This window comes from Lepisma saccharinum, chromosome 18, assembly GCF_977018435.1.
Source record: "Lepisma saccharinum chromosome 18, izLepSacc3.1, whole genome shotgun sequence".
NCBI lineage: Eukaryota > Metazoa > Arthropoda > Insecta > Zygentoma > Lepismatidae > Lepisma > Lepisma saccharinum.
Genome location: NC_139246.1, coordinates 24,656,229 through 24,671,164, shown reverse-complemented (window position 1 = coordinate 24,671,164; position 14,936 = coordinate 24,656,229). Strand labels below are relative to the sequence as shown.

Below are 14,936 nucleotides of genomic sequence, written 5' to 3'. Positions count from 1 at the left end.
TGCTAAAAAATAATAGAATTTCCGGTCTAGCAGTGGATGTCTGTGATCTGTGCAACCAAGAGAGATGTCTAGACAGAAAAAATACACACATACACAAAGTTAAATTTGTTATCAACTTTATTACCTTATTTTGTTCTGTATAATAAGTATAACATTAATAGATTGGAAAAAGAATTTTCTTCTCTCATTATCTCGTTAATAAAAATCAACAAAGGAAATTTTGTTAATAATAAAATACAAATTTACACTGGTTACACCCAATAATGGTCCAGAGCTTTCGCACGCATTAAAAAGTCCACAATGTATCACACACACTCTCAAACGCACAATAGTACCACTAGTATTGTTTCTCCTGTCATTCTGCTATATACAAGAACACTGCTAGGATTCATTAAGTTTGGTAACAATGTTTGGTAAGTAAAGGCTCATTTATATGATGAAGTAAAAATGCTTATACTAAAAAAACACACACAAATATACTCTGTTTTCGTTTGTTGCAATCTGGTTCTAAAAAATAAAATGCTTTGTTCGTGGATCTGTCTTTGGAAAGAAGTAGTTTTCTTTCTTGTAATCTGTTACTATTCTGAGATCAGTAACTCTTTTGCCCCTTTGCTTTGGTTATACTAATTTTGTTCCAGTCACTCTCTGATATTCTCCAATTTCGCTGTATGGTGTGAAAACTTGAAATTCAATTAAGTTTAGCAGCGGTAGTTGACTCTTGGTAGAGACGTGGTTGAGGCAGTGTCCGTGAAAATTTCAACAAAACTTGGCAATGGTGACATTGTTTGAGCTGAAGGGTTAAAGGTAGGAAATTTCCACATTCTAAGATTTCTTTCCCATGCTTTAGTTTCTAATTTCATTCCCAACCATGGGTCGACAAAAATTTTTCCAGGAAAGGGTCACATCGTTGATATAGAAATGAATAATAGAAATAATAATAATAATAATCATTTTTATTATTATATCATTGGGGAGACATCTGCTCAACAAACCAGATTTTTGCTTTTCGAAGAAAAAAAACATATATATATATATATATATTGACTATGACGGTTTCCAGTGGCAGGACTGACTTTACCAGCTCTATTTCCCCTTAACCCATGATGCCCACGTTCCAACCGACGAAAGAAAGTGGCCTTCCTTCTGAGAGTATATGCACTATTATAGTTATATTTTCATTATTCAATAATAATTTTCAGTATTAGAGCCTAATTGCAAAGTGTAAAAGTCATAATTTTGGGGAAGAGATCCCATTTTGCAAAATATAAATATGTCTCTTTCATTAAATATACACTTCATTGCTATTGTTATTCATTGATACAATCTGATTTGACTTCTATTAGGTATGCCATACCACTTTTTAAAAATAAATTGGAACACTGAGAACAAAATAATATGAAAAGAGACATGATTGTTCATTACATTGTAATTTTAAAGTTGTAGACTCCACATCAACGAAAACAATCATTAAGAAACGTGGGTATTTTTTCAACTTTTCCACGAGTTAGTCCGTCAGGTTAGATGTAGGTATTGTTACCTCTTGCACACCCAGCTACAACATCGCACTGCATCGATATTGAAACAAAATTACCATGTTTTGCATTTAAAAAGTTGAAAACTTGCATCTAGGTATCAGCTTTTAGCAAATTCTGATATTTTTCAGAAGTCTGAAGTCCATAAACGACAAGTAGTTATAGTATTCCATAGTTCATAGTATTCGATAATTATGATTCAGATGAACTGTTACAGGATTATTTACCTATTTCATTCCAAGTTTACACACCCGACAGATGTGCAGCGAAAATAAAGACAAAGTTGTTGCAATACAGCATATACCATACTCTTCAAAGAACCATCAACCGCTTAAAGAAGAAGTTAGTCCAGTGCAAGATGGTTACCTTCTGCGAAATGCATATGTAAAGCATCGAATAAGCACATTGGCAATACATAACCAATTATAATAATTGTGATAATATTACATAAAAGTTGGTCAGCCCATTAATTCAGCTTTGCCACTAAGCAAAATTTTTCATACCTTATAAATTAATAAACTTATAAATATTGACCGAACACTGAAGGGTTGGTCTGTGGTTTGAATCAACCATTACTACTATTCATGCCAAAGGTTTCTTAAAATATAGTAGTTTGTTGATTATTTCTATGATAACTATGATATTTTACTCAATCTCGCCAATGTTGCTCAGCTCACACATGGAATTCTGTGCTGCAAATAGAACATCAAATTATGGCAATGGGCATAACATCCATCGTAAGTCGTTAAGTGCTGACATCTGTGAGGAAAGTACGAATTATGTTCAAACTCAAGATATGAGCAGTCCAAACTTGCATTGCAACAACATTAGGTCGCGGTTTAATCTAAATCCACCATGTCTGTTAAAATTAATCCAATGGTTTAATGAAACAATTCTTCAATAACATCTGATATTTGTTCTTGAACAGAAAGAAAATTAGCACCATCATCTTTCTTCGATTTCAATTGTAAAAGGGGCTGTATTTAGTCTGTCTTTCCAACAGAAGGGAATTCAGTAACAGTAATTTATAACTTTCTCAAACCTAATACATATCTAAAATACACTGCATCGAACGATGTAATTCTGCGCCTCATCTTGTGACGTCTTCTACAACAAAAAGCGTGATGTAGTGAATATATCATTCGACTCACTATTTCTATATTGGTGCTTAAAATAAGAAAACTATAAAGTAACAAATGCGATAATAACTTTAGCACTACTTACAACTATCATTTCTCAAGTAGTATTTGTAGAGCTGTACACAATATTAAAAAAGAAAACTAGCACAGTATTTTTCACAAACATTTCATATTTGGAAGTCCAAAACTGCAGAAATAGTACTTCACTTGCGTGTAGTCCATCTGTAACTTGTTTTCTGTGATGGAACATTCTCGGCAATAGTCAGTTTCACACTGAACGGTCCGATCGACAACTTTTGCAACAGTCAACATCAAATAGTTCTTTTTATTTTCTACAAAATGGTTAACAGAGATACAAATAGATTTCTTCCTACATTGATTCTTTATAAGACATCCAGTCACACTTGTCTACAGTCCGATATATCTTTGATGGGATATGTACTCGTAAGAACGTGATATATTTCTTTCTCAGTCATCTCAGATACAAAATAAGGGATCTCACTTCGGTTTTCTAAAGGGTAGGGAAGGTAAGAAAATTGACTTGTCTGAACTGATTGTGGGGAGGAAATCATGCTTGTTTATTATTTTTGGAAGGTCCTCTCAGACAAAGATGAAGTCTGCACCTTTCTTGCAAGGACAAATGTCCGAGGATGTGAGTCTGATCCACTTGCCATGACAGTGCGGTGCGGACAAAGCGCCCCAGCGTGTTGATCTGTCTTCCACACCGTGTCCTGGGCATCTGAATCCTAAGCCTTTCCTCTGAGCCTGGTGTTCGCACATAACACACACCTTGTCGCCTGAAATGTTAAGAAAATGCAGCAACAATTACACCATTATAATAATTTATTAGACTTTTTGTTTACCCAACATATTTTGAATACATGTCTCATTTATTTACAAGAATCTAAGTCGTCCAAGGTTGACCAAGACTTTCGTGCGTAACATATTAACGAATCAATGTAGCGCTGCATTACTTCGGCAGGACAGACCATGATTCCTTGCAAGTAACCATGATCCTTTGCAACGCATTTGGTGCATGCGTGTAGTGTAAACAAATATGGCGGAAAGTAGTGTACCTGTTGCTGCGGAACAGTGGTGTATAATGAAATTTCTCGTGAAGGAGAAGGTGAAACCTGCTGAAATTTGGCGTAGACTGCAAGCACAGTATGGTGAACAAACACTTGTCACGGGCAAGAGTGTACGAATGGTGTCAACAGTTCAGTGATGGGCGGGAGTTGGTAGCATGATGCTTCGTTTGGTCTCTGGGATGTGATTAGGGTCTGCCGTCTGCCGGTAAGATTTTGGGAACTGTCTTCTGGGATATGAAAGGTGTTATCCATGTGGATTTTTTGGAGAATGGCGTCACAATTAATACCCAGTATTACTCAACACTGCTTCACGGTGCTCTACGTGAGGCCGTTCGGAAGAAAATACCTAGAATGTTGTCGAAACATGTCATTCTTCTCCATGACAATGCCAGGCGACACACGGCCCATTTGACTCAAACAACATTGGCCAACTTGCACTGGGAGGTTTTACCACACAGTCCTTACAGTCCAGATTTAGCCCCCAGTGATTTCCACTTGTTTGGGTCTCTTAAAGAGCATTTGGGTGGTACGCACTTCCAGACAGACTTCCAACCTACTTCTTTCTACGCCAGAGGCATCCAGGAACTTCCACAACGGTGTCTGGATGTTCAGGGGGAATACTTTGAAAGACTGACATAGTTTGATGCTTCCATGTATGTATATTTCCTGTCTAGAAATAAAATCTTGGTCAACCTTGAACGACCCTTGTATGTTTGATCTTATCAACAACTGTTCATCAAGAAAGTGATAGATGTTTGGAAAGGAAGCAAAGCGATTCCAGTTTCTGTTGAAATAGTAGACTGGAATCTAAACTTGTATACAACCCCAAAGTATTTTCAATTCAATTTAATGATCGTAAAGTAATAATAACATAAATAATAATAATAATAATAAAGGTTTATATAACTGAGGGGCTCTGCCCCTCCTAAGAAAAATTCCTGCGGGCTCCCTTGAATCAAGGCAAGCATTTGCTTGTCAATGAACTTTCATATTTTAGTAATGTACTAAACTATACCGACATTCTGCTCTCAGGAATGGGCAATCCTGCCTACGTCACAGGAGGAAAACTGCATTGGAATCCGAGAGAAGAGAGTTTCGAACCTACTCCCGGGAACAGCCCAACCGCAAAGCACGGCGGTGGAACTTTCAACAATGGATTCCGATGCAGCTAACACCGACAGTGGGAGTTATTCTGTGTCGGGGTCCCCGATATCAGTTTGCAGAAATCCACACTCGTTTCGGATTTACGGCATGATTTCACCCGTATAGGCGTTTCCTCGTTAGCGGTTGCTATGGCACCGACAATGTGGCTGCGAGACCTCGATTAATATTGCGTCGATCGGTTGGTTGTTTTTCCTCCCGCGAATCGTTTGTTTAAGACGAGATCTGTGTCCGAATCGGTAGACCTACAGCACCGTTCCACACGCGGAATATCCGAACCGTTCAAGTCCGAATCCGCAGCGTATGTGGAGTTTGAGGCGCCACAAGTGCACACTCCAACTCGCTGTAGCGCTGCGTTCGTAAGCGCTGACCGTCGTGGCGGAGTGGTTAGCACAGCGCGCTACGGCGCCAGGGGTCTGAAGTTTGAATCTCGGTCTGGCACGGGTGTTCCTTGTGAGTGTCTCTTCACCAGTTTTATCAGGGTGTCAGGGGTAACACTTTCTGAGAACACCCTGATACAACCTCCCTTCCACGCAGTACACGCTTAAGCAAAGGGTCCCGGGCTCGATCCCCGGTGGAGGCACATAGCACAGTGATTTGGATCCAACTTTAAAATGTAGGTCCCAGTCCCGATTAGCCTATCTGTGCATAAATAACACTTTAAACATCAAACAAACGTAGTACACCCTGAATTGTATTACGCTGACTAGCGAAGGTATGCCATCTGGACTTACAGCCAGTATTATCCTCCGTCGGGATCGTGTTGTGTCGTCCGCATATTGTGATTGTCCTTACAGCCATTTCATCTCATCATCATTCATCTTCATCTTTGCGAATAGCCAAAAGTGACAAAAAAGCGAAGTAAAATAAACCAGATCAATCATCGTCCGTAACCCACGTTGCAACTTCAGTTTGTAGAAGCAACGTTTACTAAACGGACGATGTAAAACTCTGTGCTACTTGGATGTTTTATCGATAATACTGCATTTAGAAAAATTGTAAATCACATGCCACAGTTTAATTTAAGTAATTGATAGATGGAAAATAATATAATGTTCGGGTGGCGTCTGCCTTCTGATTTCGTATTATGCACCTGCGCAGCAGAGCTTGGTGGGTGACGTTGGAACTGACACCTGGCGGGAAAAGTGGCAACTGTAACACTCGGGAGCCTTTCGATTCGGGCACGGACAGAGTCATACCAGGTGACCTTGAAATATTAGGGTTTTGCGGTTGGTCGAGATACACGTTATATTTTCATAAATATGTTTGCACGAATGCCTACACGATGTCATTCGTCATTAAACCATGCCATTTTCAGAAATTCAACTTATTCCTTTCCAGAAAAAAATCTGGAATGAAACTTTTCGGTGATGTTCTCGCCCACGGGGATAAGACCATGTCAGCGAATAGAGTAAATATCCAGGTTTTTAACCCACCATACAAATGTGTGACGTTCCTTTTGGGCGTTCGCCACTGAATTATTACGTCACGGTAGATACCCAATCTCCCTGTGCGGCAGAGTTATGAGACTCTCCTGTACGTTCTTGCTACACTGAGCATCCTCAGGACGTGCAATTAGAAAAATAAGTAGCTTCTTGCCATTGTACAAGTTTAATATAATCTTTTAACTTTAAACATTCACTAGAAAATGACACGACTATACTTACAAATACAATCACATTATAATAAGATGCGGCTTTTCCTTTTATAACAGCGTTTTTCACAAAATTCACATTATCTCCTGAATCGAACAACGTTCGATCTTCCGACATTTCGTTGTCTTGGTAAGGGATTTAATAAAAGATGGGACAGTTGTACAAATGTCTAGAAATCGGAAACGACTTCCACTTCCGTTATCGCTTTTAATCACACTTAAATTCAGAAACTATAAATTTGATAACACAAACAACAATATTACAGCAAACAAATAAATTAAACATATTAATGGTAAAAAACCAAACCAACAAGACATATACATGTTGAAAATAAACAAGTTTAAAGCATTATATGGAAAAATTAAGCAAGGCGTATCAAATGTTTGATATGTCCTTCCTTGGCGATTCGACAGACGCCACTTCTGTAATCTTGCTCGTATGTGGTCCACAGTCTTAGGCGATGGCCACGTCCTACCTGCTCGTTTTACATCAGCCGAGTTACCAAGGGAGGACACGTCAAACATTTGTAGGATGCGTTAAAAACTTCGTTATTTACTCTATTCGCTGACATGCTCTCATTCTCGTGGGTGAGTTGACCTATGAGTAACCCAAGGACCTATTTGGGGGGGCAGTGGGTTCGGACCTTCCCCCCTAAACACTTACCAAGGACTAAAATTAAATAATCAAAATGTGGTTATTTTTTTCCACTAACTTATTGGAAGGCAAGGAATTCGGATCATACGCCTTTGAAGGACAGCTCCAAAGATTTATACACATTATTACTTATGATAATATGCATAAAATATTATTCAGGAACTTTAGTTTTCGCCAATTTGTTCTAACTCCTTTTTTAAAAGTCAATAAATTTTCAATTCTTTATCTATTTGGCATTATTTTTTTTGCCAGGGCAGTTGTTTTTTTTTAAAAAAAATTGATAAGCTAGATAATGTCCTGTTAGCTATATCTCTATTCTTTTACCATCTATTTACATATTCATGAAATTTAATTAAATATAATTATTTTAATCATATTGGGACACTTTGTCGCCCCCCACCCCCGAAATGTATTTCTAGATACGTGCTCAGTAACCCTCCGAAATCCAGGAGGGAATTTTGAAGCACCCTGTAACTGTTGTTGGATAGCAACTGAAATGAACGACCTGTACCTGTTATTTCGCCAACCAACTTTTCGTTGGTTACTTTTCTTTCCGAGAATATAGTTCGCATAAGGCATCGGAGCCCAAGAGCCCAGATTGCATTCTTCTACTGAGCAGACTAGTTGACGCGGACATTAAGCTTTGAAGTCTACGCTCTCGAAAGCAACCCAATATTAACACAAGCTTACCGTCTCTTAGAGAAGAAAACGCTTCCTCTTTCCTGCAAGCTTTGGATGCCTTCAAGACCTCGAATTCCACACAGTACCTGGAAGAGAAGAATAATAATACACATAAGTTCCTGTTACACAATTCAGATTTATACAAGCAAATTGCATTTGTAAATCCTTCTTCATAGACGTTATATTGCACATGTGCATTGAAAATATGCAGGGTTATTTTTTTTAAAAAAACTGTCTGGTTTCATGATTTTATTGTGGAAAACCTGGACTTATTTATTAGTAGGTTAAAGCGTGACATAATGATCCGGAAATTAGTTTAAAAATATCTCGGAAGCCTGAAAAAAAACAACTGGTAATTGGTTTTTGCTAAATGAGTGGAAAGTATTGACATATCAAGGGTTTTTTCCTTTATAAACGGGCTTGTTAAACATTTCCTCAGATGTAAATAGTATAAATTATTATGTATATTTCCCTGTACAACAGCATACATGTGAACAAGACAAACATTATTGCTTTGCCACCCTAATGAAAGATAAACATTGCTTTTATGACACAAGTAAAGCATGATAATGATGTGTACATAACACAACATCGAGTTCAGCTTCATGTCAACTAACTGTACATTACATTAACCCAACAAGAGCTTACTCAAAACATCTCTTAGTCAAACCACGGCAAACGTGACATGTTAACGTTAAACCCAGAATTTAATTAATCGTTTTATGGAATGCCTGTACCTATGTGAAACTTGCCTTAACCAGTTGCAACTAGTTTCAACGAATGCCTATAATGAAACCTAGCTTTTACTAGCTGAATTGTATCATGAGGTGTCATTTGGTTAAGATCATGCAGTTTCCGCTAGGCTCTTCCCTCCTTGGCAATGTTACCAACTTAGCTCTCTTGGAGCCAGATCTGGCTCTTTTGTGCACTCGTTCGGCTGTGAACTGGGGAGCCTGCCCCAGTGCCCCACTACGATGCCATCACTCGCTCCGGTCCACATAAACCAACTTTTGTCATGATTATACATTTTGCACGTGACGTGATATTGTTATATTGGCTGTGTCGCCCCACCCCCTCTTATATCCACAGCTACTTTTTTTATAGCGCCATGTCGACGTGAAATTGGCATAATATTGTTATCAGGGAATCCTTTTATTTTCGGTGGATTATTGAGATGGGTGATGCCGCCGGATCTAGATGGTGAAATCTAAGAATATATTGTCATCAATTTAGAGTTAACGGTAATAGCAGCGCCTCAACCCTTTGACAACTAACATTACCCTAGGAAGCACTTTATCCTGCCTTCGTAAATCTTGCTTCTTGAAAGTCAGTTTTAACTCCACTTAAGGTGAAATTTATCTCTTTTATGCGCATCAGGTTTGGCAACACTGCCAGGATGGCCATAGGAGGCAAGGAGAAATAAATTGCGCTTATGGGAGTATTATTTGATTTGTTCTCTTGAGAATATTAAACTTGCGAAGACATAGAAAAATATATCAACGGAGAGAGGGCAGTTTGAAGATGCGTTTCACAAGCGGAAAAGTCGAAACTCCCATTTGATTAGCCGTAACTTGATGTTGAAGTTGATTCCCCATAAGGAATACATGGGATTCCGAAAATTCTTTTTCATCATATTTTTCAAACATCGTGTCTAGCTTAATAATCAACATAAAAAAACTCTTCCACTTGCAACATGGAGAGAAATTCATATTCTTGGTACACCCAGTTTATTTTTAGTAGCAGTGCCTATTCGGGCGATATTGAAATATATGCGCAACTGGTGCGAAGCGAAACTGTAACTCCTCCCCTTAAACGCGTAGGGACACGGATTTTTATGTAATTACTTATTTTTTCCTTTGTATGTAACAAAAAAATGCAAATGTCGGCGAATTACGATGTTAAGAACGACATAATAGAATTTCATGTTACATATTTTTAATATTTCCATAAAATGCGGTATTTGGGCCATATTTCTAGTTGTTCATTGGGTAAGGAACAATAATTGAAGGGGAATGGGAAAGAACAAGGAATGTCACAAAACTAGTTTTTGGAGAAAACGACATTTTAATCCAAATCTTTCCTATGTTCTTTCCCAGTACGTCAAATATTCGATCCTATCTTGCTCGCACATTTCTCATTTCATTCCAGTGGTTTCTGTACAGTTGTTTAGTACCAGTTCCAACCAACAGAATGCGCTGTAAACCTCAAAATCGAAAATATGGACATTTCTTGTCTTTTCCCCTTATACGTGTGGTATGAACGAACAAACTTCGATTTCTCCAAAGATCAAAAACAAAAAATGTAAAATGTATTTAGTGGTTTCTGTGCATCTTACTGATATGTTTTTTCGTTTCACAGCGTCCTTAGTGTTTCAAGGTTTTTCCGCGGCGCTCCAGTCAGCATGTAGGTCTACCTAACACTTGTAACGCTCACTTAGTGTGGTTAGGTTGCTTGCCTTAAGAGGGAGGTGGAGTTTGGCGAAGGTCGCCGTGGAAAGTGCTTAAATTTAACATGGGCTTTTTTGCATTTTGTTGAATATAACGTTTTAGGACAAAAATTTGCCGGAGGGCCTCCCCCATGGCGCAGTGGTAGCGTCATTACCTTGTAATCGAGGGGTCCCGGGTTCAATACCCGGTGGAGGCACAAGTGGTTCGGATCCCACTTTAAACTGTAGGTCCAGTCCCGATTAGCCTTTCTGTGCATAAAGTGGACTTAAAACACCAACTCAAACCAAACCAAAAATTTGCCGGAAAACACGCAGTAGATGTGAACTTACTTTATGAAACTTTGAGTACATGACACATTTATGCAATTTCAGTCCGATAAATGTGCACAAATTCCATTATTGTTTTTCAATTTCCCATAAGGAAATACGTAAATAAGCACAGAATGGTTATAGGATTTGTGGGTAGCACCAACGAAAATGGCCATTATGATGCGTACTAACGTAATGCTCAATCCTTTTATGACTAAGCTAGGGAGGGCTTTTCTTTTAAAAATCACTTGCACAGCCCAAAATGATTGTTTAAAAATGTCATGTATTATCGACGGCGAAAGATACGGCCGCTTCAGCCGAATTTCATTCATCATAGTTCGACACTTGGCCACTAGATGCCTCTGTTGCAAAATTGCCCCAGGCTGACGGTGAGGGCTAGTACGCGCGGGTGTTTGAATCCTCTGCACAGCTGGGTTCCGTCCCCTCGTCAGAAGGTCCCGTAGCTGTCACAGCTTGATTTATTGCCTCTTCCCAGGCAAGAAACCAAGAAAGCAGGAAGGCCATGAGTTTGTGTATGTTTGATTGTAGAGAAGCAGAGCATATTTACCATGAATTGGAACCAGTGACACAGTAACTTTATCTCGATCTTACCGCGAAGGACGTATTTAGGGGGGTCCAGGTGTCCCAACGTCCCCCCGAAAGACTTACCAAGTACAAAAAAATTAAATAATGAGATCATAAAACTTCAATTAAGTAATGAAAATAAGGTGGTTGTTTAATCGCAAATTGTTTATTTCCGCAAAAATATTGGAAAGTAATACGACTTTGAATGACAGTACCAAAGAAGATTTATGCAAGAATTATTACTACTTATAATAACATGCAAAATATTACCAGGAATTTTACTTTCGTCAACTGATTCTAACATCATTTTTTCATACTCAATAAATATTATATTCTTTATCTATTTGACATTAATTTCCTTGCCAGGGCAGTTTCTATTTTTTTAAAATTTTGCCGACCTTAACTACACGTAAGCTAGATAATGAATACGTGATGTTATACTGTATCACTGTTGTTATACCGCCTTCTTACCTATTCATCTTATAAAAATATATTAATTAATTTAATATAATTATACTTATTTTAATTTAACATTATTAATATTATTATTTTGAGACATTACGTTAGGACGCCGCTCCGAAATATATATCTAGATACGTGCCTCGTGTTCGATTTGAATAAAATGTAGAAAAGGCGGGGAGGGTGGTGACGCTTCTTCTTTTTACATTTCGATAGTTTTACCTCACATGTAGTACTTTGTGAGTCAACGGTGGGACGCGCGCAGGTTCGAGTCTCGTGGATGAGCGTGACAACTTTTCTCCTGATATTTCGGCCAGTCAAACTCGCGGGCCGCATGTGAGCCCCAGCATTCGTTAATGCGGCCCGCCTTGGCCCCACTTAACACTTCATGCTTGAAATTATCTATACATTTGTAGTTATCCCGTTTTCTCTTTTCTTGTGATACAAGACCAGACTCATCCAAACTTCAACACATTGACCAATTTTCCCTACACAGGTATACATTCCCTTATAGAGTAGGTGTTGTGTCAACTAAGCAAGCTGATTGACAGGTTACTTCTGAAGTACGAAAATATCTTGCCAGCTGGGGGAGGGCAGCGTGCATACTTTCTGTCGCCTATGAGTCTGTTTCTTGATTTTTAAGGATTTACCTGGAAGAAAAGCCAGTTTCTGTAAAAGTTTCAGAGAACCATATCGCTGCCCAAACTTCGTGGGAGTAAGAAAAGGACTATAGAAGAGGAATGCAGATTTTTCAAGTGAAATGCTTACTTTTGTTGTGAAGTGAATACTGAAAAGCGTAGAAATTTTGTACCCTGATAAAGTAAATTCATTCAGAAATATTTCTTTATCACGAAATAAATTTGCCATAATCTGTGGCGGAGTGGTTAGCACAACCCGTCGCGACACCAGAGGTTGCGGGTTCGAATCCTGGCCTGAGCATGGGTTTTCTTTGTATGTGTCCCTTCATCAATTTCATCATATCATTACTCATCCTCATCGTCGCCATTAGCCAAACGTTGCAGAAAAGAAACGCTAATAAAAAAATCAGAGGAGAGGATTTATTACTTAGTCAACGAACAATTGAAAGCGAAAATTGTTCGTGTTGTTGCCTTTTCGCTCACAATATGCGATATTACGGACGTCTGTGAGCTAGCTCGGTTTGCTCCCTTCACTCGTGGATGCGATTCTTATCTCGATATGACAGTAAAACTACTTGAATGATTCCTCCCCGTGCAGTAGCGTACGCAGGATTTCATCAAGGAGGGGGGTTATATCTAAAACTTTCTCAAAATTCACATTACCATTGTTTTATTATACTTTAATTAAATAATAATACTCATAATTAATTAATAATACTTATAATTAATTAATTAGTTGAATTACTACTAATAATACTACTAATACCACTACAGTAGTAGTGATCTACATAAATATAGTATTTATGAAAGCAATAAAACGAAATTAATTTCTAGTAATTCGATTTTTAACAAATTCTAGAGCATTTTTCTTTCTTACGAAATAATTATCTACTCAACGAGATGAGACATTTTAAGTGTGAAGAAAATCCATAAAAACAAGAAAATATATTAAAATAATCAAAGTACGGAACTCATCCAAGAAGCTGCAGGTGTCTGGTCAGTAGGGCATCTGACAACCATGCGGGAGATCCAGATTCGATTCCCGGAATTGATTGGAATTTTTTCCGGCTTTGTTGCCGCATAAATAGCCCCGATAATTTACATCTGGATTGTCTCACTGTTGTTACCAACAAAACATTTTACAATAATTAAGCTTATCGTCGTTTGAAAAACGTGCCGCGGGAAGGCGGATTGGTGACTGAGTTATTCTTGTCGGCCTAACCTTTGTCTATACATTAACCGCTTTCAACGAACCAAGAACTTTCTTTAGTTAATGCTCATTGTTCACACAAAAAAATACATGATCATTGAACATTGTTGCAGCCGAGATACAAAACAACTTTTTTGCTCTTTAAAATCATAGTTGCCCTTATATATTATTTTCAAGAATTCGTGTTTATTTTCAAGGCATTCACTCTTAAAGGCGCGTGTTTGGAATGCTGTACTTTTCTCCGTGCTGCATGGGAATAATAATTCAAATTATTATATTATTATCATTATTATTATTAGTAGTAGTAGTAGTTGTAGTACTGTCGCAGGTCCTTGACAGTGATAAATTGGTCATTTTTATTTTCTTCCACAACATTTTTCATAATATTTCAAAAGCTCAAGGGGGGGGTTTAAACCCCGTAACCCCCCCTTGCGTACGCCACTGTCCCCGTGACACAAGAGCTGATATTTTGAAGGAAGTGGAGGCCATTTTGCAAAGTTACAGTCTTCCGTTATATTAAAACTTTTTAATAAAGTTATAATTTGTCCAAAGTAAAAATACTACGTGATGAAGTTGGAAACAGGTTTCAAGACTTCATAGGGTGCGAAGGGCAATAATCTTGTTCTGCTCTGCTCCCTTTTCTTTAAGATGGTGCGTGTGAAAGTCCTGACTTCGAATGGAACTTATTTAATTGCAGTGCAACTCGTATTGAAAAATAAATATTGCGAGGTGGGCTATCCTTGATTTTTGTTATATCTCCAATAGCAGTACCCTCGAATAAGCTATTTTGCTGTAGAAATTTTATTAATTTTGGTTGCACTTGCCTTGGTGAAAAGTTGTTTTCCATAATGAAGATTAATGAAACAGCCGAATGATCAAGAATGACTGACAAAACATTTGTTGTCTGCATTAAGAGTTTCATGCTAACAAAAAACTTATTGCAGACTTATGAGAAGCTTGTTAAAAAAAAACAGTGAAATCTGTGCGAAACGAAACTTTAATTGCACACAAACAGTTACAATTGTAACCAATTTATACTCGAAACTAACATGTAAAATACTATAACCATGGAAAAATATGGGTGGAGGTCTATATAATTTACATATCGATGCTGCAATAATAATCACTGGAATCCCCCCCTCCCCGACCCCATTGGGTCGAACCACTTAGTTCTGGATTTTAAGGTGTTGGGGTTCTAGATATGTGGCCCGGATAGTTTTGACATTATCGTTATGCGGCCCTACTCACGAATTGAGTTTGACATTGCTGGTCTATAGTACCTGTTGAGGAGATATATGCGTGTGTGTGTGTGTGTCATAGAACATCACTACTTCCAAACAAACTTGATGTGGCTCTTACAGAAACATCTGTTTTGGAGT

At 38.1% G+C, this 14,936-nt stretch overlaps 1 protein-coding gene across 1 annotated transcript in view; it reads right to left on the bottom strand.

Moving 5' to 3' along the window:
• Positions 1-3,129: 3,129 nt before the first annotated feature.
• The window catches only part of vex (somatomedin B and thrombospondin type 1 domain containing protein vexed), a 242,948-nt gene continuing 231,141 nt past the window's right edge, over positions 3,130-14,936 (bottom strand). The window contains exons 4-5 of the mRNA XM_083140357.1: positions 7,920-7,996; positions 3,130-3,468 (exon numbers count right to left, since the gene is read on the bottom strand). Of these exons, the coding sequence (XP_082996483.1) occupies positions 3,272-3,468; positions 7,920-7,996 (274 nt within the window). The 3' untranslated portion in view covers positions 3,130-3,271. The remainder of the gene's footprint in view (positions 3,469-7,919; positions 7,997-14,936) is intronic.